Genomic DNA, 27,515 nt, shown 5'->3' with positions numbered 1-27,515 from the left:
CCACTGCCATTTACATCTGAAATACCAGGAGATTGAACTGGAGACAGAAAGTCTAACAGGAAGCCCAGTCAGGACAATGGCTTGCTCGAAGTGACTGAATTACCCAAAATGGCTTCATTAGCTTGGCCATCCTCACACATTGACTTTGAAAAAGCCAACTCCCTCCAAGTGTGAATCGGCATCCTGGGGCTTGAAGAACCTTGAATTTCATTAGAAGATTCCAGAAAAACCTCATGAGAAACAGAGGGGATTGAGAGAACCATGTGACCGTCTGTTCCTCTCTGAAGAAACTAGAAGTTTTATTACAGAGACAGAGACAAGCAGTAACTGAATTTGCAGTAGAAGAAAGCTGTGTGCTTCCCTTTCTCTCTCGTCTTTCTCTCGCCCCAGAAAACATCAAGTTTGAAAACCGTCTGCGACTGGGGGATCCTCCAAGCCTACAGACCGCTACAGCCAGAGACCAGTGTTAGAGAGCCAACTACAGATTCTGCCTTCAGGACAACCATGAGCAACGCAAGCCAGTCAAAATACACTTTGATAAGCTCTTACTTGGGTAAGAGCTTCAAGAATACAGCTTCAGCCAAGGACTACTGGATCATCCACTTTACAGACTGCATTTAAGTTCCATTTATTCTGGACTTTAATCCAACCACCAAATCTATTTTCCCTCCTGTAATCTATTTGTGTATGTGTGTGATTCTCATGTGAATGTGTGCGTGAATGTGTAGCATATTTGTTAGTATTTTTAAATTGGGTTAGATTGTTAAGTATATAAACTTACTTCTTTCTTCTTTAAATTCAAGAAAACCTGTCCGATTAGTTCTTTCACGATCACAGTAAAGGAAAAAGGTAAAACACTCATGGAGATGGTAAGCACAACCACTGTTTAAAGGAATAAACCCTGTTGTGGTCACATAAGAGGACGGGGCAAGAGGGGAGCTTAAAACCCCCTCCTCACCTGGCCATAACACCACATTTGGAGTACTGTGAATAGTACTGGTCTCCATACTATAAAAAGGATATAGAGGCACTGGAGAAGGTGCAAAACAGACTGGTGGAAGGCTGCTGACTTTCAGTGGGGAAGATTTCAGATGGCCTGGCAGGACGACCTTGAGCAGCTCTGGGCCTTGTGAGCCTGGCTTCGCAATGCACCGTGGGCGGCAGCTGTGTGCATGGACACTGCCGGAGTGGCAGTGGTGGGAGGACGAATGTTGTCATCCTGAGAGAGGACAGCAAGTTTATGCTCCACGGAGGCACTGCCATACCCTCAGGGCAGCACCTCAGTCATCCTAGTATCCTCCTAGATGGAGGATAGATTGCTGGACTGCTGTGGCAGCTTGCAAGCATCTCTGAACACTGATTTCCGCAGTTATGATGACAACAACCTGAGCTTCAATGAGAGCAGTCTGAATTTGCATGGCAGCAAGCTGCACTTGTATGATTTCAGTCTGAGCTTCTACTGCAGAACATAGATGTTAAGTGGCTTCTGCTTGTATTGTCAAGGAAGCTTTATCCTTTATCAGCCACCAGACACTGGATCACGGCTGAGTCTGCAAGTGTTCTCATGAAGTTGGCCACCACTTCTACACTGGAATGGATGGGCTCCAAACTCTGCACAAAGCCATTTCATGTTGGCACCAGACTCCTCCATGCTCCTTGATATTTCATGTAGGCTGACAGGCCTGTCAATGCACCACACGCTTCTGTGTGTGCACCCATCAGCTTCTTCTGTACACCACCACAGTGAAGTTTTCATCTGAGCCTTCTGCAGCAGAGCTCGTGAGTGATTTCCTACTCCCCTCGGTGAGCTGGCATCTGTGCTACCCTTTCCCCCTGTCCTGGTTATGGGGCACTCGGGCCCAGTGTCTCACTACATGCAGATTCCATCTCTAAATTTTCCTCTAAAGTACATGCAGTGTCAATATCAGTATCTGAAAGGAGAAAGGCACAAGACTAAGGTTGTGTTGTGGGGAGGCGGGAGAGAAGCAAGAGGTGCACTTACACCATCTGTAGCTTGTAAATCAGAAGAGGTTGTGGGATGAAGGGAGGTAGGATGTGAGAAGGGGGATTATGTAGAGGTAGAAGTAGAGGAGCAGATATGTAGACAGATTTTGGAAAGAAGTAAAGGTAACAGGGTTGTAGTGGTGGGTGATTTTAACTTCCCCTATATTGACTGGGACTCACTTAGTGCTAGGGGCTTCGATGGGGCAGAATTTGAAAGGAGCATCCAGGAGGGCTTCTTGAAACAGTACGTAGATAGTCCAACTAGGGATGGGGCCGTACTGGACCTGGTATTGGGGAATGAGCCCGGCCAGGTGGTCGAAGTTTCAGTAGGGGCGCATTTCGGGAACAGTGACCATAATTCCATAAGTTTTAAGGTACTTGTGGATAAGGATAAGAGTAGTCCTCGGGTGAAGGTGCTAAATTGGGGGAAGGCTAATTATAAAAATATTAGGCAGGAACTGAAGAATTTAGATTGGGGGTGGCTATTTGAGGGTAAATCAACATCTGACATGTGGGAGTCTTTCAAATGTCAGTTGATTAGAATCCAGGACCAGCATGTTCCTGTGAGGAAGAAGAATAAGTTTGGCAAGTTTCGGGAAGCTTGGATAACGCGGGATATTGTAAGCCTCGTCAAAAAGAAAAAGGAAGCATTCGTAAGGGTTGGAAGGCTAGGAACAGAAGAATCCGTTGAGGAATATAAAGACAGTAGGAAGGAACTTAAGCAAGGAGTCAGGAGGACTAAAAGGGGTTATGCGAAGTCATTGGCAAACAGGATTAAGGAAAATCCCAAGGCTTTTTATACGTATATAAAGAGCAAGAGGGTAACCAGGGAAAGGGTTGGCCCACTCAAGGACAGAGAAGGGAATCTATGTGTGGAGCCAGAGGAAATGGGCGAGGTACTAAATGAGTACTTTGTATCAGTATTCACCAAGGAGAAGGACTTGGTGGATGATGAGCCTAGGGAAGGGAGTGTAGATAGTCTCGGTCATCTCATTATCAAAAAGGAGGTGGTGTTGGGTGTCTTGCAAAGCATTAAGGTAGATAAGTCCCCAGGGCCTGATGGGATCTACCCCAGAATACTGAGGGAGGCAAGGGAAGAAATTGCTGGGGCCTTGACAGAAATCTTTGCATCCTCATTGGCTACAGGTGAGGTCCCAGAGGACTGGTGAATAGCCAATGTTGTTCCTTTGTTTAAGAAGGGTAGCAAGGATAATCCAGGAAATTATAGGCCGGTGAGCTTTTCGTCAGTGGTAGGGAAATTATTAGAGAGGATTCTTCGGGACAGGGTTTACTCCCATTTGGAAACAAATGGACTTATTAGCAAGAGGCAGCATGGTTTTGTGAAGGGAAGGTCATGTCTCACTAATTTGATTGAGTTTTTTGAGGAAGTGATGAGGATGATTGATGAAGGAAGGGCAGTGGATGTTGTCTATATGGACTTCAGTAAAGCCTTTGACAAGGTCCCTCATGACAGACTGGTGCAAAAGTTGAATTCACATGGGATCGGAGGTGAGCTGGCAAGATGGATACAGAACTGGCTCGGTCATAGAAGACAGAGGGTAGCAGTGGAAGGATGCTTTTCTGAATGGAGGGCTGTGACTAGTGGTGTTCCGCAGGGATCAGTGCTGGGACCTTTGATGTTTGTAGTATATATAAATGATTTGGAGGAAAATGTAGCTGGTCTGATTAGTAGGTTTGCGGACGACACAAAGGTTGGTGGAGTTGCAGACAGTGATGAGGATTGTCAGAGGATACAGCAGGATATAGATCGGTTGGAGACTTGGGTGGAGAAATGGCAGATGGAGTTAAATCCGGAGAAATGTGAGGTAATGCATTTTGGAAGGTCTAATGCAGGTGGGAAGTATACAGTAAATGGCAGAACCCTTCGGAGTATTGACAGGCAGAGAGATCTGGGAGTACAGGTCCACAGGTCACTGAAAGTGGCAATGCAGGTGGATAAGGTAGTCATGAAGGCGTTCGGCATGCTTGCCTTCATCGGTCGGGGCATAGAGTATAAAAATTGGCAAGTCATGCCGCAGCTGTACAGAACTTTAGTTAGGCCACACTTAGAATATTGTGTGCAATTCTGGTCGCCACACTCCCAGAAAGACGTGGAGGCTTTGGAGAGGGTACAGAAGAGGTTTACCAGGATGTTGCCTGGTCTGGAGGGCATTAGCTATGAGGAGAGGTTGGATAGACTCGGATTGTTTTCACTGGAACGACGGAGGTGGAGGGGCGACATGATAGAGGTTTACAAAGTTATGAGCGGCATGGACAGAGTGGATAGTCAGAAGCTTTTTCCCAGGGTGGAAGAGTCAGTTACTAGGGGACATAGGTTTAAGGTGCGAGGGGCAAAGTTTAGAGGGGATGTGCGAGGCAAGTTCTTTACACAGAGGGTGGTGAGTGCCTGGAACTTGTTGCCAGGGGAGTTGGTGGAAGCAGGTACCAAAGAGACGTTTAAGAGGCATCTTGACAAATACATGAATAGGATGGGAATAGAGGGACACGGACCCCGGAAGTGCAGAAGGTTTTAGTTTAGGCAGGCGTCAAGATCGGCGCAGGCTTGGAGGGCCCAATGGCCTGTTCCTGTGCTGTACTGTTCTTTGTTCTTTGTATGAAGATAATGTCATCTTCAATGGTTTCATCCCCACCGTTGGCCACAGCCTCAGTCATGGCCACTCTAAAGCTGGCAACCAAAGTCTCCTCCATCGAGGTAAGAACATGCAGCCATGCCTAACCCCTGCCAGTTAGGTGCTTCTGCTGCTGGTTATGCACCATCTTGTCCTGCAGGAGAGAGGGAAGTGGTCATTGAGTGTGGTACAATATGTTTGGGTGATATGGCTGTCATGGCTAAGTAGCTGGCAATGTGTTATTTTGAACACTGAACTTTTTAGTATGGTTATGTTTAAAAACTGTGATCTTTAATCCAGTGTAAAATGGACAATTGGAGGAGACATGTGACCTCATAAAAAATCTGCCCAGAGGATCTTGGTTCCCATGAGAACAAGGAACCCAGATCAAAGACCTTTTTGAAAGCAGGGTACAAGTTTGTAACATCTAAAGGACAATGGGTTTCACTCTCCCAGACTCTCAGATTGTAAACAAGGAGCCAGGGGCTATAAAATTCAGATTTGAGTTGCAATTTATAACTCCTGGAAACAAAGGAAGGCCCAGGTGGTTTTGCTAAGGCCAGACTTATGGTCTCTGAGAATTGTTAAAGGCAAACAACTATTGACTTTTGATCTGGATAAATTTAAGATGTTTTACTAGGTCTGAAGGCTGAAAGGAAGAAATGAAGACCAGCAGTCAGTTGCGCAGCGTAAAGAGAGAGAGAGAACGGCCAGTCGGCTGTTTCTGGGGAGACAGCTGTTCTCAGATCACCGATACAGTAAAAGGCTGCTTAGATGCGAACACAGTTCGAGGGCTCGAGGTTTGTGAAGAGACCAATGGAGTCACCAGAGATTTCCTTATTAACATTGGTTCAGTCAAATGTGCTCGGAAGATATGAACGAAGGGGATGTTGACTTTGAGAAGGACACCGTTGCAGCTGGGAGGAGTTTGGGACTTTTAACTTCAAAGATACCTTTTTGATGAGAACACTGTGTAATGTATAAATGTGGGTTGGGGTTTTCGAGTTTGTTAATAAGTTAATGGAAATGCCTTTCTCTGTAATTTAGTGTATTAGCTGCCTACTAAGTACTCTTAGTTAATGTTGATTTTTAGTTTAGTTGTTATGGTAAAAGTCTTAAAACATGAACTCTTGTCATGTAATTTTTTAATCGGTCTGGGAAGTTCGTATCTCTTGTTTTAAAGTTAGTGGTCTCCACTGAGGTTGTAACAGTGTGCAGGCTGTGAGATGTGGATGTGAGGCTTGCAGCAGTGCTCTGTGTGTGAGGGTGTGGTGAAGCTATGAATGTTATGTATGAGTTGTGATTGACAGAGATTGTTGATAGGTGAGTGATGGGAGTGTTGTGCATTGAGCAGTGTATGAGGTGACTAGTGCAGTTGGTAGGATATGGTATTGGAAGATACATTCACTGACCTTGACCACTCATGTGAGGTTATTGAACTATTTGCTGCACTGCATCCAAGTCCTCGGGACTAGACTCTTGACTGCCATAGATAAGGTCCTAATGCCTTTGCAATGGCTCTCTGAAGGGCCTTCTGACTCCTATGTAAAAATGACACCTCTCCTCCTCACACCTACTGCACAAAGGCCTCCAGGGCAGCATCATGTGTTCTGCCATGTTGTGCCATTCTTCTGGCTTTCCTGGCCAGAATCAGTTGTAGAATGACTTACAGCACCTGCTCCAGTTACAATGTGCGTCCCTTTTAAATAGTGCAGGCTAGCTTTAATTCGTGGTGGCCGCACAAGATTTTGCACCTACAGCGCAGGTGTGAAGCCACTCAATAACACACTTAGCACTGGTTGCAAGCTACAATCATACAATCATGATGTTTGCGTGCTGCTTGGTTGGAAGCAACAAGCGCAAGATAATCCTGCTTCACATTCCCTTGCCCTGTTTTCCGGCCTTGTCCAATTTTGCAGCCTATATAAACAAGCAGCTGCCAACTGCACAGCTCATAAGGTTATGACACAGCTAACGATGTGATGCTTTCATAATGGAAATGTTTTGTTTGAATAAGTGTCATAAATTATCTAAGACTCTGACAAATACAGCAGTATGTATGTAAATAATTCAATATGAAGCTGGATCTGAATATAAAGTAATTTTGATGCCCCACTGAAGAAATGCAGGATTATATAATATACACTGCACATAAACCTGAAACTTGAATATAGAAACTTTGTATATAGAAAAAATAAGATCTATGAACTATGAGGATAACAATGAAAACCAATTTAGTAGCAATTCTGAAAAACCTAATGAACTGCTAATTTGAAAATGAGAACATATTACGTTGTGTGTTGAGGACTTAATGAAAATAAATGAAGATAAATTCCTTTCCAGTACTGTCAGCAAGCACTTGTTCACACAAAGGATAGTGGAAATCTGGATTTCCCTCCCCGAGAAAGCTGATTCAGCTTGGTCAATTCAAAATTTTAAAACTGGGTTGATAGATATTCGTTAGGCAAGGATTACAGAATCAAGGTGGGTAAATGGAGTTAAGATTCAGATCAGCCATGATCTCACTGAATGGCAGAACAGGCTCAAGGGGGTAAATGACCTAGTCCAGTTCCTATGCTCCATTGCGACATCAAAAGCACAAGAGGTGATATGATTTTGTAATAGCTCAGTGACTCAAATAAACTTAACAAAAATGAAAGCAATCTCATAACTACTTCAGTAGATAATTAACTGAATTGAAATACTAGCTTTAGCTGCAATTCAAAATGAACTATGTTCAGAGGCCAAGTGCTGTAGTTTTTGGCAGTCAATCCGTGCATCATTATTAGCATTGCAATATTATTATGGAGTTACAAGCTGGTAAAAAGATCACAAGGTCAGTTTAGGGCCTCTCTCATTTCCTAATAATTCAGTCATTTTCTGCACTAACTTTTTGGACCCAATTTGAACAAATACTGTAATTAATATAGTAAAGTGGGAATTTAATGCCAAATAAAGCTGAATTGTTCAACAATTTGAAATATGTCACTTTGAATTAAAAGGTGTAGTATATAAACTTATTTGCAATCCTAGTGTAAGCCAAATCTCTGTGTTTGCAAGTGATATCAAAGTAGTGCAAGCAATGAGAAATGCAATAGGATAAGGATTTTCTTTTTAGGTATCTGGACTAATATGTCACAAATGAAGCTTCGTATAGATAAGTATAAAATAATTACAAGTCCAACCAGGAAACCTTGGAATCATCAGGGAATACGATTCCTACTATTTTTAGGTAGGTTTCATTGGACCGCTGCTGAGTTAAACCTGGTGTCTAGCAAAACACCTGAGAAAATTTTCGGGCAAGTATTCAGACAACAGCAAGGTGTTTGATGGTATGGAGAGGTAGAGCTGGAGGTCGGCAGCATACACATGAAAACTGGCCCCCATGCCTACACATGATGTCACCAAAGAACAACAACTAAATGCGGAAGAGACTGGTACCAACGATGGAATCTTGGGCTACACCTTATGGTGAGGGAGGAGGAGCTGAATCAGAGAACTATACAACCACAGAAAAATTACGGCACAGGAGGAGGCCATCGTGTCTGCGCCGGCAGGAAAAACTAGCCGCCCAATCTAATCCCACCTTCCTTCCAGCACCTGGTCCGTAGCCTTGCAGGTTACAGCATTTCAGGTGTGGGTCCAGGTTTTTTTAAATGAGTTGAGGGTTTCTGCCTCCACCACCGATCCGGGCAGTGAATTCCAGACACCCACCATCCTCTGGGTGAAAAAGTTCTTCCTTATGTCCCCTCTAATCCTTCTATCAATCACCTTAAATCTGTGCCCCCTGGTAATTGACCTCTCTGCTAGGGGAAACAGGTCCTTCCTGTCGATTCTATCTAGGCCTCTCATAATTTTGTACACCACAATTAAGTCACCCCTCAGCCTCCTCTGTTCGAAGGAAAACAACCCTAGCCGATCCAATCTTTCCTCAAAGCTGCAACTTTCAAGCTCTGGCAACATTCTTGTAAATCTCCTCTGAGCTCTCTCTTGAGCAATTATGTCCTTCCTGTAATGTGGTGACCAGAACTGTACACAATACTCCAGCTGTGGCCTAAACAGCGTTTTATACAGTTCCAGCATTACATCCCTGTTTTTGAATTCTATACCTCGGCCAATAAAGGAAAGCATCTCATACGCCTTCTTCACCACTCTACCTACCTGTCCTGCCACCTTCAGGGACCTGTGGACATGCACTCCAAGGTCTCTCACTTTTTCTACCCCTCTCAGTATGCTCCCGTTTATTGTGTATTCCCTCTCTTTGTTTGCTCTCCCCAAATGCATTACCTCACACTTCTCTGGATTGAATTCCATTTGCCACTTTTCCACCCACTCAACCAAACCATTGATATCATTCTGGAGTCTATGGCTATCCTCTTCACTATCAACTACATGGCCAATTTTTGAGTCATCAGCAAATTTCCCAATCATGCCTCCCACATTTAAGTCCAAATCATTAATATATACCACAAACAGCAAGGGCCCCAACACTGAGCCCTGTGGAATGCCATTGGAAACCGCTTTCCATTCACAAAAACATCCGTCAACCATCACCCTTTGTTTCCTGTCACTGAGCCAATTTTGATTCCAGCTTGCCACATTCCCCTGTATCCCATGGGCCTTCATTTTACTGACCAGTCTGCCATGCGGGACCTTGTCAAATGCCTTCCTAAAATCCATGTAGACCACATCCACTGTACTACCCTCATCAATCCCCCTTGTTACTTCCTTAAAGAATTCAATTAAATTAGTAAGACATGACCTTCTCTTAACAAATCCATGCTGACTATCCCTGATTAATCCATGCCTTTCTAAGTGGCAGTTTATCCTGTCTCTCAGAATTGATTCTAACAATTTACCCACCACCGAGTTCAGACGGACCGGCCTATAATTATTTGGCCTATCCCTCGCACCCTTTTTAAGTAATGGTATAACATTTGCAGGCCTCCAATCCACTGGCACCTCGCCCATATCCAGTGAGGATTTGAAGAAGATCCTCAGCGCATCCGCGATTTCTTCCCTGGCTTCCTTTAACAAACTGGGATGCAATGCATCCTGCCTTGGCGATTTATCCACTTTCAAGGATGTCAGACCCTCTCGTACTTCCTCTCTCATTATGTGTATCGTATCTAATATTTCACACTCCTCTTTAACTACAATGCGTCTACATCAATCCTCTCCTTTGTGAAGACAGAGACAAAAAACTCATTAAGAACCCTGCCCACATCTTCTGCAGCCAAGCATAAGGTCCCTTGTACATCTCTGATAGGTCCTACCCTTTCCTTAGTTATCCTCTTGCTCTTAATGTACTGATAAAACATCTTCGGGTTTTCCTTGATTTTACCTGCCAATAATTTTCAAGTCCTCTCTTTGCTTTTCTAATTTCCTTTTTTACTTCATCCCTGCACTTTCTATACTCCTCTAGGCTTTCTAAAATATTCAATTTTTTGAGATCGTCATATGCTTTCTTTTTCTGCTTTAACTTACCCTGCATGCTTCTAGATAACCAGGGGGCTCTAGATTTGGCCATATCACCCTTTATCTTTGTGGGGACCTGTCTACACTGTGCCTGTAGAATCTTGCTTTTGAATGCCTCCCACTGATTTGCCACTGATTTTCCTTCAAGTAACTGTATCCAATCCACTTTTGCCAGATCACCTCTCAGTTTTGTAAAATTTGCCTTCCCCCAATTCAGAACTTTTACTCCTGAACAAATTATTTGCTTAATATATAACTGTCGTGATAGTGTATTTGTTACTATGTTAAATATAATCATTTAAATATATATTTACGCTAATATGTATGTCATCACAGGGAGTGATGCAATATTGCGTGATTTAGTTCTCCTGCACAGTTAGTTAGCACAGCACAACAAGAAGTCTCCATTAAAACCCTGCATTCTAAACTTTTATGCCCGCCCTTCAGCTTCATTTGTATTAGTATAGAAAGAGATAATACAACAACTACCATTTTTAGACACTGATAGACAATGAATGCTGAAAAGCCAGTCCTTCCAGGCCTATGTAATTACAACTTACAAAAATGCCTCCTTGTTCTATGCTCCCTATCTTCACAAATATAGATCGAGGATACTCAGGTGGCCTCACTGTTTGCACAGATGGATCCTTTGAAAGAAGAACAAATCATTTTTTTAAACCAAATGCAAGATAGTTCAGATGCTGAAAATCTGAAATAAAAACAGAAAATACTGCAAATACTTAGTAGGTCAGGCAGCATCTGTGGAGAGAGAAACAGAGTTAACAGGTCAGTCTTTTAAAGCCCGCTGGGAGCAGGAGATTTATAGGTCACGTTCGCGGAGGTTGGCACTGGATTTCGCCAGGAAGGAGGGAATAGCAACCCCACATGCCTCCAATTAAGTGCCTGTTGAGCTCGTTGAGATTATTAACAGGCTTGTCAGCAGCAGTTTACAATTTTTAAAGGAAAGGAATGGGGAAGATTCCATGTCTGGAACACAGCATGGTGTAGAAGAAATGAACGATGCAGAGAGTCATGAAGGCTATGGGAAGGGCTGATTAAAATAACGCAGAGGCCCAAAATAAAGCTCAGCTGCACCAAAAGTGCCACAGAGTAGCCACTGCTGGAGCTGAAAGACTTACTTTTCTCAGTGGTGAGTGGCAGGAAACTGGAGAGGGAAGTGAGGCTGCTGGCATCACTTGAGCAGCTGGGGTTCACAAAGGCCTGGTCAGTGCACAAAGCCCAGCTGAGGGACTTCAGATGGGAACAGGCTACTCTGACATTGGACACAGCAGCCAGGGTGAGCTTCAGCAGATGCAACCTCGTGGACAGCAGGAGGCCAGAGAAACACAGCAGGGGGGCTGCAAGGGGAAGGCGCTACCCAAGGCATCAGGTCTACCACCCAAGAGCCAGCTACTTGCAAATGACAGAGTGCCAGTGCCGTAGGAGGCTGCGACGATCCAGGCAGATGGTCTTGGACTTGTGTCCTCTGATCCATAATGACCTGAGGTCACACGGCGCCTATGGCAGTCCCTTACCTGCAGCCATCAAGATTATTGTCACCCTAAATGCCTAAGCAACCAGGTCGTTCCAGGGATCAGCTGCGGACCTTGGTGGCATCTTGCAGTTGACAGCTCATCACACCATCAGGTAGGTCACGGATGCCCATATTCCAGAGGGTGGGGTAATACATCCACTTTGACACAGATGGGCCACCACAGGCTTTGCTGCCATCGATAGATTTCCTCAGGTCCAGTGGGGGGGGGGTGGGGGTCATTGATTGCACCCACATAATCATCAAGGCACCAACATCCCAGCCAGCCAGATTCCTGAACAGAAAAGGCTACCACTCATTGAATGTCCAGCTGGTCTCTGACCGCAGGAAGTGAATCTTGCAGGTCTGCGTCCGGTTCCCAGGCAGCTGTCATGATCCCTTTATCCTGCGAGAATCCCAGTTACCGCACTTCTTCACATCTAGACTCTGTGGATGGCTGTGGGGGGCTAAGGATTATCCCCTAAAGAGGTGGCTCTTGATGCCTGTTCAAAACACAGACACAGATAGAGAGAGGCGGTACAATCAGAGCCACCTTCTAACACGGACCTGCATTGAACAGACCATTGGCATCTTGAAGATGCACTTCTGTTGCCTTAACCAGTCAGGTGCTGCCCTCAGTACGAGCCAGCCAGAGTCTCCCGTGATGTGGTCGTTTGCTGCGCCCTGCACAAAATGAGACTGGCAAGAGGCCAGGAGATGGATAGAGGAGGAGGAGGACTGGGAGAAAGAGGAAGCTGAGTGAACCCTTCCACCTCCTCCTTTTCCTCCTGCTCCCAGTCCTCCTCTGAGGTGGAGTTCTGTCCCAGATCTCAGGGTGCCTGGATGTGCACCTGAAGTGCCGTCACCTGCAGGGCTATGGACCAAATGCTGGAAAGTGTGATTAGGCTGGGTGGCTCTTTTTTTCCAGCCAAGTGGCCTCTTTCTGTGCCGTAAACTTTCTATAATTCTAACTGCAGGCTGGCATGGCCACAAGGGCCACGCTGATTCACCAGTATTTCACCTGATCACCCCTCAGCCCTTGTGGCTGATGATTCCATAACTCACCTTCCAGCATACAGAGCTATTTTATTGCTATGACCCATAACTGTGAGGTCTCATTGGCAGCCATGAGCATGCAGATGGAGGGTTTCTCCATCTACCATGGTCCAATATTATAAGGCATCAGCACATAATATTCTCAGGGCTCCACGTCCCCGCCACCCACCCAACAATGCAGCATCCCCCTTTTGAGACAAGACATCAATAACACTCCTGCCAGAATGGTGACATAAAGAAATTATATTGTTAGGCAAACAAAATAACAGACAGATGTAGACAATTGCACCCCAGTGACTCATTTAGTGAATTCAAAGCCATGGTGCCTTCCTCTCTCTAACACTTCTACACGGTGCTCCCCCTGCGGTAGAGGATGAGGTGAAGGCAGCCTGCTCCCTACTTTCTGCTTCTGTCTAAGATGCCCATGGCTCCCGTCCTCATCTTGGAGATGCCCATGGGGGCTGCTGTGCCTGCATCATTGCTGGGGCTGCCTCTGTCACAGGGCCCTTGCACACAGATAGCTCCTGAGTTAGGAGTTCGGGTGGGTGGAGGGGGTGGAAGGGTGATGTCAGTGCCCCCTGAGGGTGCCCCCTTTGTAAGCCACGACGACCGTCTCAGCCCATCCCTGGTGCCCTTTGATGCTGGATGCTGGATGTGGCCACCAATTGGAACGCAGCTAGCATCCACTCGAAGCACCTTTGTGCCATCAGTAATACTGAGCGGTCAATGCTACACAGAGTTTCACTCTTTCTGCACATATCAGTGCACTGCTCCTGCACCCACTCAGAGTGGTCTCCATATGGCTCTCCAAAAGGTTGCCCAATCTCTCAATGGAGGAGCTTATGCATTCAAAGCCCTGAGCCATGAAAGAGCACATGCGCTGCATGGACTCCTCCATTGCCTGCCCATGGCTCCTCAAGACCTCAGGGAACTCTGACAGACAGGAACTTATCTGCCTCTGGTTTTCAAGGAAGCCCCTCCTTTCCTGTGACACCCAAGACCCAACATCTTCACCCAGCAGAGCATCCCTGTGTCTGTTCTCATCCTTTGAGGGGGGCTGCCACAGCTGACTCTGCCTCACCCTCCTCCTCCTGCTCACACATTATGTGAGGTTCACCCAATAGTCCCCTTTCTACACTAATCTGTGGTCTAATCGAGGTGAGTCTGTCTGTGCTGGTGGAAGGTGCCAAGGTACGATGTGACAGAGCAGGTTCCATGGTCATCCCTCCCACCAAGGAGGTTAGTGCTGATCCAGCTGGTCCACTTTGGTGCTGCTCTACAACCGGCCCTTTGGGAGACACAAGAAAATGGGAACGAGAACTGGTCCTATGCAACAGCTACCCCAGCACAATCAACCTCTCAAATGAAGCGGTCTACGATCCAAAGCACACATTGGGCAGGAGTCTCCTCCATGCCCTTCACCTCAAAAAAGAGCTATCTAATGACCCTGCAGCTCATGGCCTCCCGCCTCATCATCTCCCACTGAATGCCTCAATGGCGCCCTGGCGATCTCCAGGGCCGTCTCCTGCACTGATGTCAGTGTGTGGAGCTGGGCCACTCCACATCCCGTTGTGGCCATCTCCGACATATGATAGACTCTCTTCTCCTGCAGGATGAGAAGAGAAAGATTCATGAGTAGGCTGCCCTCCCTCATCTCTTTCAGCATGACATACACGTGGGCTGTTGCTCCCCTCAGTGATGTCCCCATCTGAACGTCACCCCATATGTGAGGGTGACTACATCTCAGTGTAGTGACCATTGACTTACTCTGACAATGTTAGGGAGAACTATGGGCATTCTGTGAGCTCGGCTCGCTTGCATTCTGGTGTTTAGAGAGTTGGTGCCCAATGAACCGGGTGCCACTGGCCACTCACCTTACCAGGTTGCAAGAGGTCATTGAACCGCTTTATAAACTAGACCCAGGTCCTTCTCATGGGTACCCAATGCTGACCTCCATGGCCACCTCCATCCAAGCCCTCTTGGTCTCTCTGGGCTGATTTCTCCTTGCTGAGGCTGGGAAGAACAGCTGTCTCCTCCGTAAGACTGCATCAATGAATGCCTCCAGGGAGGCATCAGACAAACATGGTGCTGCGCGGGGAACACAAGCCTATGCCATACAAGCCCTCAGATCTCTCTGGTGCTGCTTTATTGAAGACAACAGTAAGCCCAGTCATGGCTACCGCTTACCTTTTAAAATTGCCCTCAGTGATGTGTTCCCACCTCCAGGATGCATCTGGCACCTCTAATTGGGGGCTGGACTTGCACCCTGGCCAATTAATGAGTTTGTATTTAAAAATAGAGTCACATCAGACATGGGGTCGGGACCTGGGCATCGGATTCCCAACCCCATAATGAAAATACAGCCCAAAGTTTCAGGTTGATGACCCTACTGACTTACTGTAGTATAATGTCTGTAGAGTAAGTTATTTCTTAGTAACAATGTCCAAAATAAAATCTAAATTTATCTGAATTTTGGTTTAATTACACTATTTGAAGAAGAGGAGGAATCTTCCTCCCACTCTGACCTTTCTGTCCTTGGCTGCTGCTGGGTTCCAATGAAGCTCTATGCTAGCTTGAGGAACAGCACCTCATCTTTCAACTGGGCACTTGATAGCCTTCCAGACTCAACATTGAGTTCAACAGTTTCACATCGTTTTTTTTTGCTGGTTTGTTTTTTTTCTCTCTTATTTTCCCTTTTTTTGTTTGCTTTTGAATGGCAGCTATTCAGGATCCTGCCATTCACGCCTCCTCTAGACATATCTTTTTGTTTCTTTACTTGTCCCATTACCACTCCCTTTGGCCTTGCACCAAGAAAACTTCTGTTAGTTAATCTTTCTTCCCCTCTACTCTATCACACACCTTCCCTTTTGCTCTTCTTCCCACCCTCCTCCTTTTCAGTTGCTCAAATCCTATACATTTCTAACTTTCCCAGTTCTGATGAAAGGTTATCGACCTGAAACATTAACTCTGTTTCTCTCTTCACAGATGTTGCCGGACCTGCTGAGATTTCCAGCATTTTCTGTTTTTTTTATTATAGGAAAGTTCTCCCAGTGTCTTGGCCAACGTTAATCTAATTGTTGTTTATGAGACCTTACTGTGCATAAATTGACTGTGCCGCTCCCTACAACAGTGGCAATACTTCAAATAGCATTCTATTGGCTATGAAGCACTTTGCCCTGAGTTCATGAAATTTGCTACATTCATGCAAGTTATTTCTTTTTTGTTTTTTTGACCTTGTCAACATCAGTGAGTAACTTACTTAAAAAAAAATGATAGCTTTAACTTAGCAGACAATATAAACAAATACAACTATAAAATGACTGTCTAATAGCAGAGAGCAACAGGAACATCATTGTTTCACAATAGCGTCCAGAGCAGAATATGGGCAAATGCTATCCCATTTAAAACATCATCTACAGCCCAATCTTGCAGAAAGTGAGAAGGTCCTAGCATTAAATGTAAATAGGTACTAGATTCCCTTTACAATGCTACTGTGAGCAAGGCGAACAGATAATTTGCAACAATGAAGTTGCCCTAAAGTCTCTTATTCATCTTATATATGTCAGCATTGAATTCACAAAACTCACAAAGAGCATGGCCTGCTTGGTCTATTCCATTAATTTTAACACTACTTTCTTTTCTATCATGGAAATGGAACACACAACCTTAGCAATAATCTTGGAGCTATAAATTGGATAGCCCCATTTTTTGGAGGACTGTGGTCATGATTCGTGATCTGCCCATACCCATTCTGATTGAGCTGGGCAACACGCGATTTTGCTGTATCCACCTCATCTGAAAGATTGTAGTATTGGCCTGAGTGGCTCCCGCATTGCACTTCTCTCCTAGCCACTACCTGTGGCCATTGCACTCAGCAGGGGGTGCCAGGCAATGTTGTTTGGAAACCATGTGGTTCAGCCAGCCTTCACTTCTTAAAGGCAAACTGTACCTCTGAAAGACAACGTGCGCAGAAGAAAATTGCTGCAATTTAAAACATCAGAAAATTGAACAACAGAGCAGAGAGAGGCTTCCAAGTGGATGTGATGCTGGAGGCATCAATCGAGGAGGTGGAAAGGAAGGGAGACACCATGGTTCTGTGATAGGCCAGAACACCCTCAAGAACCATCTTCAGAAGGAAGTGAGAGCAGCTGGCCAGTCTTTCAGAGGTTCAGATCAATTCCTGGATTCTGAACCACAGGACCTGACAGCAGTGCTACAAGAAGTCCAATGATCTCCCATGGGTGGTCAACTTCAGTGAATGCATCTTCACATAACATCTCCTACCCACCAAGCAACCAGCCTCTCATGCTGCTCAAGTACCCCCACCACATCATCACTCACCCAGCAACACACCCTGACACTTAAGACTCACACCTAACATCCAGATACTCCACCTCACCCGCATACACTTGCCAATGCTGCCGGCCTCAGACCCGCCACATACCTCTTCAGCTGTGGTAGGCATATCACCCAAACACAATGCTTCACAATCACTGACATTCTGCACACAACAGAAGGGAGCATAGCAGAGCTGGTAGGGGACAAGGCCATCTGCATCTCCTGAGTCCTGTGGAGGAGATAGCTCTCAGCATCAGGGGACAGGCTGTGACAGGACCCTGGTATCAATGTCACTGAGAACATTGAGTATGATGGTATGTTCCTGCCTTATGCCCCTCACACCCACATCCTGCTATATGACATGAGGAAAAGCTTCTGATGGTGTGACCATGAACCTCTTGCTTTACACCACAACTTCCCCTTCTGATTTCCTGCTTTCAGACACCCAAGTACTGCTTCCTGCACTGTCACAGCAGCCCAAGGAGGAAGATAGTCACAAACCAGTCCTGCTACTTGGGACTTAGATGAGGACCTCAATGGGGTGGGCATGCAGGAAAGCACTGATAGGCATGCACACCAAGATGCTGGGAGCAGTGGCTGGCCTGCCAGACAGACTCATGCCACTATCAAAGAGAATTGAGGAGTCCATCTCCAAGTTTCCAGAGGGCATTGTGCAGAGCTTCCCATCTCCGCAGACTCTTCTCCATCTCCCTGTCATTCCGCAGATCCAGAGGTACAGCCACTGCTGCCGCCGTAGCTGTTGCAGCCTTTGCCTGGATGGGTCACCATCTGACCTCCAACACTCTGCAGCAAATCCATGTGCTCAACATAAAAGACCTCCAGAAACACTCCAGAGTACATCCAGACACTTTGCAATTGAAAAAATATTCAAAAATTACCTAAACGACAATTTGGGTACCTGGCCCTTTAAGGAACGCTAGTCCAGGACCCAGCTTGCAGCTTAAGGCACACAGGACCTGTTTGGTCCAAATTTGAAATCCTGGTATCACATCAACCAGTTGGGTTGTATGATGTCAGGAAAGCACCAATTCAAAGCCTTCTGGTGCAAGCAGGGAACGCACTTGCATGCACCCATTTCCAGCTGTCATACTGCAAGGGGCACACCGGAATCGCCAACAGTGCATCACGTTCCCGAGATGCGGCAGCAGGCCTCCATATAGCCGTTCAAGGCAGCACTACACAGCCGAATTTCTAGCCCCATGATATTTTATAGTCAGATTAAATATTTATTTACTTGTTTTCTCGAGCCCCTGGGGCCCTACAACCATTCTGGACTTGAAAGGTTAAAATGATTGCACCCAATATGTAGCCAAGTCAACGTTTGACATAAATTAGTGTTCCAACAAAAATTATTATTGCTCAAGGCTCACCAGTAGCTCTTGAAGTGAGATTGGGAGTTGTCTAGACTTCCTTTGTTATCTCTTGCCCCACCCCCACCTCACTTGCTTATAACCTGTGACTTTTCTAATATTTGTCAGTTCCGATGAAGGGTCACTGACCCGAAACGTTAACTCTGCTTCTCTTTCCACAGATGCTGCCAGACCTGCTGAGTGGTTCCAGCATTTCTTGTTTTTATTTGAGAGTTGATGAGATTGCTGACTGGTTGTGTTCATGCATGATATTTTTCCAGTGGGCATGAGTGTTCTTTGGTATCTTTCATTGTCCTCACCCTATCCCAGAGGCATTGATAGCAAGTGTAGTATCCCTACTACCACTCATGCTGAAATCAACTCGCACAGTACTGACCAGGAATTGAATGTGGAACCATCCTCATCTCTGCACTCAGTTACACTCTACTTTCACCAACTGAGTTAATGGGGTAGTCTCATTGATAAGTTCTACCTTCTGCTGTAGAAATCTTTTCTTCTGAATCTTTTATGTGAAGATAATTCTATGTATTACTATGTGGTAAATTAAATAGGTCAAGGGTTAATTTCCAAGTAATTTGTTTTTATTCATACATGGGATGTGGATGTCACTGGCCAGACCAGTATTTATTACCCATCCCTACTTGCTCTTGAGAAGGTGGTAGTGAAACGCCTTCTCGAAATGCTGCAGTTAATCTGGTGCAGGTACATCCACAGTTCTGTGAGGGTGTTCCAGGATTTTGATCCAGTGACAGTGAAGGAACAGCGTTACATTTCCAAGTCAGGATGGTGTATGGCTTGGAGGGGAACTTGCAGGTGGTAGTGTTCCCATGTATCTGCTGCCCTTGTCCTTCTTGGTGGTAGAGGTTGTGGGTTTGGAAGGTGCTGTAAAAGGAACCTTGGTGAGTTTCTGCAGTGCATCTTGTATATGGTACACACTGTGCATTGGTGGAGGAGGTAGCAAATGTTTAAATTGGTGGATGGGGTGTCGATCAAGCGGGCTGCTTTGGTCTCCTTATTTAAGGAAGGATGTAAATGCATTGGAGGCGGTTCAGAGGAGGTTTACTAGATTGATACCTGGAATGAGCGGGTTGTCTTATGAGGAAAGGTTGGACAGACTGGGCTTGTTTGCACTGGAGTTTCGAAGAGTGAGGGGAGACTTGATTGAAGTATATAAGATCCTGAATGATCTTGACAAGGTGGATGTGGAGAGGATGTTTCCCCTTGTGGGTGGGTCCAGAACTCGGGGGCATTGTTTCAAAATTAGGGGTCGTCCATTTAGGACAGAGATGAGAATTTTTTTCTCTCAAAGGGTTTTGCGACTTTGAAACCCTCTGCTTCAGAAGGTGGTGGAGGCGAGGTCATTGAATATTTTTAAGGTGCAGGTAGATAGATTCTTGTTAGGCAAGGGAATCAAAGAATATCGGGGGTAGATGGGAGTGTGGACTTCGAAACACAAACAGATCAGCCATAATCTTATTGAATGGCAGAGCAGGTTTGAGGGGATGAATGGCCTACTTCTGCTCCTAATCCATATGTTAGCATGTATATCCTGGATGGTGTCGAGCTTCCTGAGTATTGTTGGAGCCACACTCACTAAGGCAAGTGGAGAGTATTCCAAAACACTCCTGACTGGTTGTAGATGGTGGACAGGCTTTGGAGAGTCAGGAGGTGTGTTACTTGTCTCAAAATTCCCAGTCTGTGACCTGCTCTTGTAGCCATAGTATGTATGTGACTGGTCCAATTCAGTTTCTAGTCAATCGTAAACCCCACCCCCAGGATGTTGATAGTGCGGAATTCAGCAGTGGTAATGCCATTGAACATCAAGGGGAGATGGTTAGATTCTCCCTTATTGGAGATTGTCATTGGCTGGTACTTGTGGGGCGCAAATGTTACTTGCCACTTATCAGCCAAGACTGAATGTTGCCCAGGTCTTGCTGCATATGGACACGGACTGCTTAGTATCTGGGGATTTGTGAATGTTGCTGAACATTGTGCAATTATCAGCGAACATCCCCACTTCTGATCTTATGATGGAGGGAATGTCATTGATGAAGTAGCTAAAGATGGTTGGGCCTAGGATACTACCCTGAGGAACTCCTGCAGCAATGTCCTGGGACTGGGATGATTGGCCTCCAATCAAGGGTGGCACAGTGGCGCAGTGGTTAGCACCGCAACCTCACAGCTCCAGTGACCTGGGTTCAATTCTGGGTACTGCCTGTGTGGAGTTTGCAAGTTCTCCCTGTGTCTGCGTGGGTTTCCTCCGGGTGCTCCGGTTTCCTCCCACATGCTAAAAGACTTGCAGGTTGATAGATTAATTGGCCATTGTAAAATTGCCCCTAGTATAGGTAGATGATAGGGACAGGTGGGTATGTGGTAGGAATATGGGAATAGTGTAGGATTAGTATAAATGGGTGGTTGATGGTCGGCACAGACTTGGTGGGCCAAAGGGCCTGTTTCAGTGCTGTATCTCTAAACTAAAACTAAACTAACCACAACCATCTTCCTTTGCGCTAGGTATGACTCCAAACAGTGAAAAGTTTTCCCCCAATTCCCTTCTTCAATTCCCAAAACTTCAGTTTTGCTAGGTCTCCTTTTTGCCACACTCAGTCAAAAGCTGTCTTGATGTCAAGGGCAGTCATTCACTGCTCCCCTCTTGAGTTCAGCTCTTTTGTCCATGTTTGGACCAAGGCTGTAATGAAGTCAAAAGCCAAGTAGCCCTTGCAGAACCCAAACTGAATATCAGTGAGCAGGTTCTTGATGTGTAAGTGCCACTTGATAGCACTGTTGATAAACTCTTCCATCACTTTGCTGATGACCGAGATGATTGGTAATGATAAGGTAATTGGTCAGATTGGATTTGTCCAGCTTTTTGTGGAAAGGACATACCTGGGCAATTTTCCACATTGTCAGGTAGATGCCAGTGGAGTAGCTGTTTAAACTAATTATTTAAATTGAGCTTTGATTGACTGACTCATTTACTACTAGCTGCAGATTGTCAAGCATGTCTCAGAGCAGTTACAGGACATTCTGAAGGGGGAGGGTGAACAGCCAATGGTCGTGGACATAGGGTAACAAAAAAAGGATGAGGTCCTAAAAGCAGAATATAGGGAGTTACGAAATAAGTTGAAAAGTAGGACCTCAAAGGTAGTGATTTCAGAATTACTACCAGTGCCACATGCTGGTCAGAGTAGAAATAGCAGGATATATCGGATGAATATGTTGCTTAAGAGATGGTGTGACGGGGAGGGTTTTAGATTCCTGGGACATTGGGACCGGTTCTGGCGAAAGTGGGACCAGTACAAACTGGATAGGTTACACCTGGGCAGGACCAAGACTGATGTCCTAGGGAGAGTATTTGCTAGAGTGGTTGGGGAAGGTTTAAACTAAAATGGCAGGGGGATGGGAACCTATGCAAGGAGTCAGAGGAGGGGGGATCAAAGACAAGAACAAAAGACAGTAAGGGGAATAAGAAAAGTGATAGGCAGAGAAATCAAGGGCCAGAATCAAACAGGACCACAGTGAAAAGTAGTGGGTAGGGGCCAAGTAATGTTAAAAAGACAAGCCTTATGTCCTTGCGCCTTAACGCGCGGAGCATTCGCAATAAAGTGGATGAATTAATCGCGCAAATAGATGTAAACGGGTATGATATAGTCGGGATTACGGAGACATGGCTGCAAGGTGACCAGAGATGGGAAATGAACATCCAGGGTTATTCAGTATTTCGGAAGGACAGACAAAAAGCAAAAGGTGGTGGAGTTGCATTGCTGGTTAAAGAGGAAATTAACGCAATAGTGAGGAAAGATATTAGCTCTGACAATGTGGAATTTATATGGGTAGAGCTGAGAAACACGAAGGAGCAAAAAACGCTAGTGGGGTTTGTATATAGACCCCCAAACAGTAGTGGTGATGTTGGGAATGGCATTAAACAGGAAATTAGAGATGCATGCAATAAAGGAATATCTGTAATTATGGGTGACTTTAATCTGCATATAGATTGGGCAAATCAAATTAGTCACAATACCGGAGAGGAGGAATTCTTGGAGTGTATACGGGATGGTTTTCTGGACCATACGTTGAGGAACCAACTAGAGAACAGGCCATCCTAGACTGGGTATTGTGTAATGAGAGAGGAATAATTGACAACCTAGTTGTGCGAAATCCCTTGGGGATGAGCGACCATAATATGATAGAATTCTTCATCAAGATGGAGTGTGACATAGTTGATTCTGAGACGAGGATCCTGAATCTTAATAAAGGGAACTATGAAGGTATGAGGGGCGAGTCTGCTATGATGGATTGGGAAACGTTACTTAAAGGGACGATGGTGGACAGGCAATGGCAAACATTCAAAGAGCGCATGGATGAACTCCAACAATTGTTTATTCCTGTCTGGCGCAAAAGTAAAATGGGAAAAGTATCCAAACGATGGCTTACAAGGGAAATTAGAGATAGCATTAGATTCAAGGAAGAGGCATATAAATTCGCCAGAAAAAACAGCAGACCTGAGGATTGGGAGCAGTTGAGAATTCAGCAAAGGAGAACAAAGGGATTGATTAAGAAGGGGAAAACAGAGTACGAGAGCAAGCTTGCGGGGAACATAAAAACTGACTGTAAAAGTTTCTATAGGCACGTGAAGAGAAAAAGATTAGTGAAGACAAATGTACGTCCCTTACAGTCAGAAACAGGGGAATTTAATATGGGGAACAAAGAAATGGCTGACCAACTAAATGCATACTTTGGTTCTGTCTTCACAAAGGGGGACACAAATACCATACCAGAAATGTTGGGGAACACAGGGTTTAGTGAGAGAGAAGAACTGAAGGAAATCAGTATTAATAGAGAAATGGTGTTGGGGAAATTGATGGGATTGAAGGCTGATAAATCCCCAGGGCCTGATGGTCTGCATCCCAGAGTACTTAAGGAAGTGGTCCTAGAAATAATGGATGCATTGGTGGTCATCTTCCAAGATTCTATAGACTCTGGAACAGTTTCTACAGATTGGAGCATAGCTAATGTAACCCCACTATTTAAAAAGGGAGGTTGAGAGAAAGCAGGGAATTATAGACCAGTCAGCCTGATGTTGGTAGTGGGGAAAATTCTAGAGTCCATCATCAAAGATTTTATAGCAGAGCACTTGGAGAACAGTGGTAGAATTGGACAGAGTCAGCATGGATTTACGAAAGGGAAATCATGCTTGACAAATCTACTAGAATTCTTCGAGGATGTAACTAGTAGAGTTGATGAGGGGGAGCCAGTGGATGTGGTTTATTTGGACTTTCAGAAGGCTTTCGACAGAGTCCCACTTAAGAGATTAGCGTGTAAAATTAAAGCACATGGGATTGGGGGTAGTGTATTGCAATGGGTAGAAAATTGGTTGGCAGACAGGAAACAAAGAGTAGGGATAAATGGGTCTTTTTCCAAATGGCAGGCAGTGACTAGTGGGGTACAGCAGGGATTGGTGCTAGGACCCCAGCTATTCACAATATACATTAATGATTTAAATGAGGGAACTAAATGTAATATCTCCAAATCTGCAGATGACACAAAACTGGGTGGGAGGGTGAGTTGTGAGGAGGATGCAGAGAGGCTTCAGGGTGATTTGGACAAGTTGAGTGAGTGGGCTAATGCATGGCAGATGCAGTATAATGTGGATAAATGTGAGGTTATTCACTTTGGTAACAAAAAAAGGAAGGCAGATTATTATCTGAACGGCTATAAACTGAGAGAGGGGAATATGCAACGAGACCTGGGTGTTCTCGTACACCAGTCACTGAAGGTAAGCATGCAGGTTCAACAGGCAGTAAAAAAGGCAAATGGTATGTTGGCCTTCATAGCATGAGGATTCGAGTACAGGAGCAGGGATGTCTTGCTGCAATTATACAGGGCCTTGGTGAGGCCACACCTGGAATATTGTGGGCAGGTTTGGTCTCCTTATCTGAGGAAGGATGTTCTTGTGATAGAGGGAGTGCAGTGAAGGTTTACCAGACTGATTCCTGGGATGACGGGACCGACGTATGAGGAGAAATTGTGTCGGTTAGGATTATATTCGCTGGAGTTCAGAAGAGTGAGGGGGGATCTCATAGAAACATATAAAATTCTAACAGGACTTAACAGGGTAGATGCAGGAAGGATGTTCCCGATAGGGGGGAGTCTAGAACCAGGAGTCATAGTCCAAGGATACGGGGTAAACCATTCAGGACTGAGATGAGGAGAAATTTCTTCACCCAGAGAGTGGTGAACCTGTGGAATTTGCTACCACAGAAAGCAACTGAGGCCAAAACATTGCATGTTTTCAAGAAGGAGTTAGATATAGCTCTTGGATTTAAAGAGATCAAAGGATCTGGGGAGAAAGCGAGAACATGTTACTGAGTTGGATGATCAGCCATGATCATAATGAATGGTGCAGCAGGCTCGAAGGGCCGAATGGCCTACTCCTGTTTCTATTTTCTATGTTTCTAATGAGAATATGATACTATAGTTTGCAGAGTGACTATACATAATGAAGACATACGGGAGAGAAAAGCAAAATACAAAAGCAAAATATTGCAGATGCTGGAAATCTGAAATAAAAACAGAAAATGCTGGAAATACTAAGCAGGTCAGGCAGCATCTCTAGAGAAAGAAATAGAGTTAACACTTCAAGTCGATGACCTTTCATCAGAACTGGAAAAAGTTACGTTTTAAGCAAGTATAAGGGGAGAGAATAGGAAACAGAACAAAAGGGAATGTCTGTGATAGGGTGGAAGACAAGAGAGATTAAATGACAAAAGAGTTGGTGATGCAGGACCAAAGGGATGGTAATGGGATAAGTAAAGAGACAAATGATGTGTGCAGACGAAGTGTGAATGGCAAAATGGCGAACAGCTGTTGTCTGAAAGCAGAAACCTGGGAAAAACAAGACGAAAACCGAAACCTGCAAAGGAAACAAAATGAGGGCAGAGATTATGGTCTGCAATTGTTGAACTCAATGTTGAATCTGGAAGGCTTTCGAATGCTTAATCAAAAGATGACGTACTGTTCCTCAAGCTTATGTTGACCTTTATTGGAACACTGCAGGAGTACAAGAATAAGGAAGTCTTGCTACAATTGTACAGGACTTTGGTGAGATCACAATTGCAGTACTGTGAGCAGTTTTGGTCTCCATAATTAAAGAAGGATATACTTGCCTTGGAGATGGTGCAGTGAAGGTTCATTAGATTGGTTCCTGGGATGAGAGGGTTGTCCTGTGATAAGATGCTGAGTAAATTGAGGCTATTCCCTCTGGAGTTTAGAAGAATGAGAGGAGATCTCATTGAAACATAAGATTCGGAAGGGGCTTGTCAGCATAGACATTGACTTGGGAATCTAGAACATGAGGGCACATTCTCAGGATATGGGGTGGATCATTTACGACTGAGATGAGGAGACATTTTTTCACTCAAAGGGCTGTGAATCTTTGGAATTCTCTACCCCAGAGGGTTGTGGATGCTCCATGATTGAATATATTTAAGGCTGAGATAGACAGATTTTTGATCTCTCAGGAATCAAAGGATAAGGGGATCAGGCGGAAAGTGGAGTTGAGGCAGAAGATCAGACATGATGGTATTGAATGGCGGAGCAGGCTCGATGGGCCTACTCCTGCTCCTATTTATTATTTTCTTATATTCTAATGTTCTTCCCTTTCCTTTCTTGACTTCTTTGTCTCCATTTCTGGGGATAGGCTATTAACAAATATTCACTATAAGCCCACTGACTCCCACAGCCAACTCGACTACACGTCCTCACACCCTGCCTCCTGTAAGGACTCCATTCAATTTTCCCAGGTTCTCCATCTCCTTTGGATCTGTACTGATGGTGCAACCTCCCATACCAGCGCAATCAGGAGATGCAACACCTGCCATTTCACCTCCTGTCTCCTTACCATCCAAGGCCCCACATGCTCTTTCCAGGTGAAACAGTGTACTTCTTCATGTGCTCTATTTTCTGCTCACAATGCACTCTCCTCTGCATTGGACAGACCAAACACAAATTGGGACCACTTTGCAGAACACTTCCATTCAGTTTGCAAGGATGACCCTGAGCTTCCAGCTGCCTGTCATTTTAATTCTCCATCTTGCTCTTGCTCTGACCTTGCTGTCCTCGACCTCCTGCAGTGTTAGAATGAAGCTCAACATAAGCTTAAGGAGCACCACCTCATCATTTGATTGGCACTCTACAGCCTTCCATTCTCAACATCGAGTTCAACAATTTCACAGTATAATCTCTGCCCCATTTTAGAAACATAGAAAAATAGGAGTTGGAGTAGGCCATTCGGCCCTTCGAGCCTGCACCACCATTCAATACGATCATGGCTGATCAACCAAACTCAGTACCCTGTTCCCGCTTTCTCCCCGTATCCCTTGATCCCTTTAGCCTTAGAACTATATCTAATTCTTTCTTGAATATATTTAATGATTTGGCCTCAACTGCTTTCTGTAGTCGAGAATTCCACAGGTTCACCACTCTCTGGGTGAAGAATTCCCTCCTCATCTCAGTCCTAAATGGCTTACCTCTTATCCTTAGATTGTGACCCTTGGTCCTGGATGCCCCTGCCATCGGGAACATCCTTCCTGCATCTAGTCTGTCCAGTCCTGTTAGAATTTTGCAGGTTTCTATGAGATCCCCTCTCATTCTTCTAAACTCTAGCAAATACAAGCCTAATCGACCCAATCTCTCCTCATACGTCAGTCCTGCCATTCAGGAATCAGTCTGGTGAACCTTCGCTGCACTCCCTCCATAGCAAGAACATCCTTCCTCAGATAAGGAGACCAAAACTGCACACAATACTCCAGATGTGGTCTCACCAAGGCCTTGTATAATTGCAGCAAGACATCCCTGCTCCTGTACTCGAATCCTCATTCTATGAAGGCCAACATACCATTTGCCTTCTTAACTGCCTGCTGCACCTGCATGCTTACTTTCAGCGACTGGTGCACAAGGACACCCAGATCTCGCTGCACCTTCCCCTTTCCTAATCTATCGCTGTTCAGATAATAATAAATCTCACATTTATCCACATTATACTGCATTTGCCATGAATTTGCCCACTCATTCAACCTGTCCAAATCA

At 45.1% G+C, this 27,515-nt stretch overlaps 1 protein-coding gene across 1 annotated transcript in view; it reads right to left on the bottom strand.

The window, feature by feature from the left end:
- LOC137367163 (cyclic nucleotide-binding domain-containing protein 2-like) overlaps positions 1-27,515 on the bottom strand; it is a 172,996-nt gene that overhangs the window by 22,372 nt on the left and 123,109 nt on the right. Inside the window, exon 16 of the mRNA XM_068028624.1 lies at positions 10,673-10,759. Coding sequence (XP_067884725.1) covers positions 10,673-10,759 — 87 coding nt within the window. The remainder of the gene's footprint in view (positions 1-10,672; positions 10,760-27,515) is intronic.

Source organism: Heterodontus francisci, chromosome 1, assembly GCF_036365525.1.
Source record: "Heterodontus francisci isolate sHetFra1 chromosome 1, sHetFra1.hap1, whole genome shotgun sequence".
NCBI lineage: Eukaryota > Metazoa > Chordata > Chondrichthyes > Heterodontiformes > Heterodontidae > Heterodontus > Heterodontus francisci.
The sequence above is the reverse complement of the archived record's forward strand: the minus strand, read 5'-3'. Positions and strand labels throughout refer to the sequence as shown.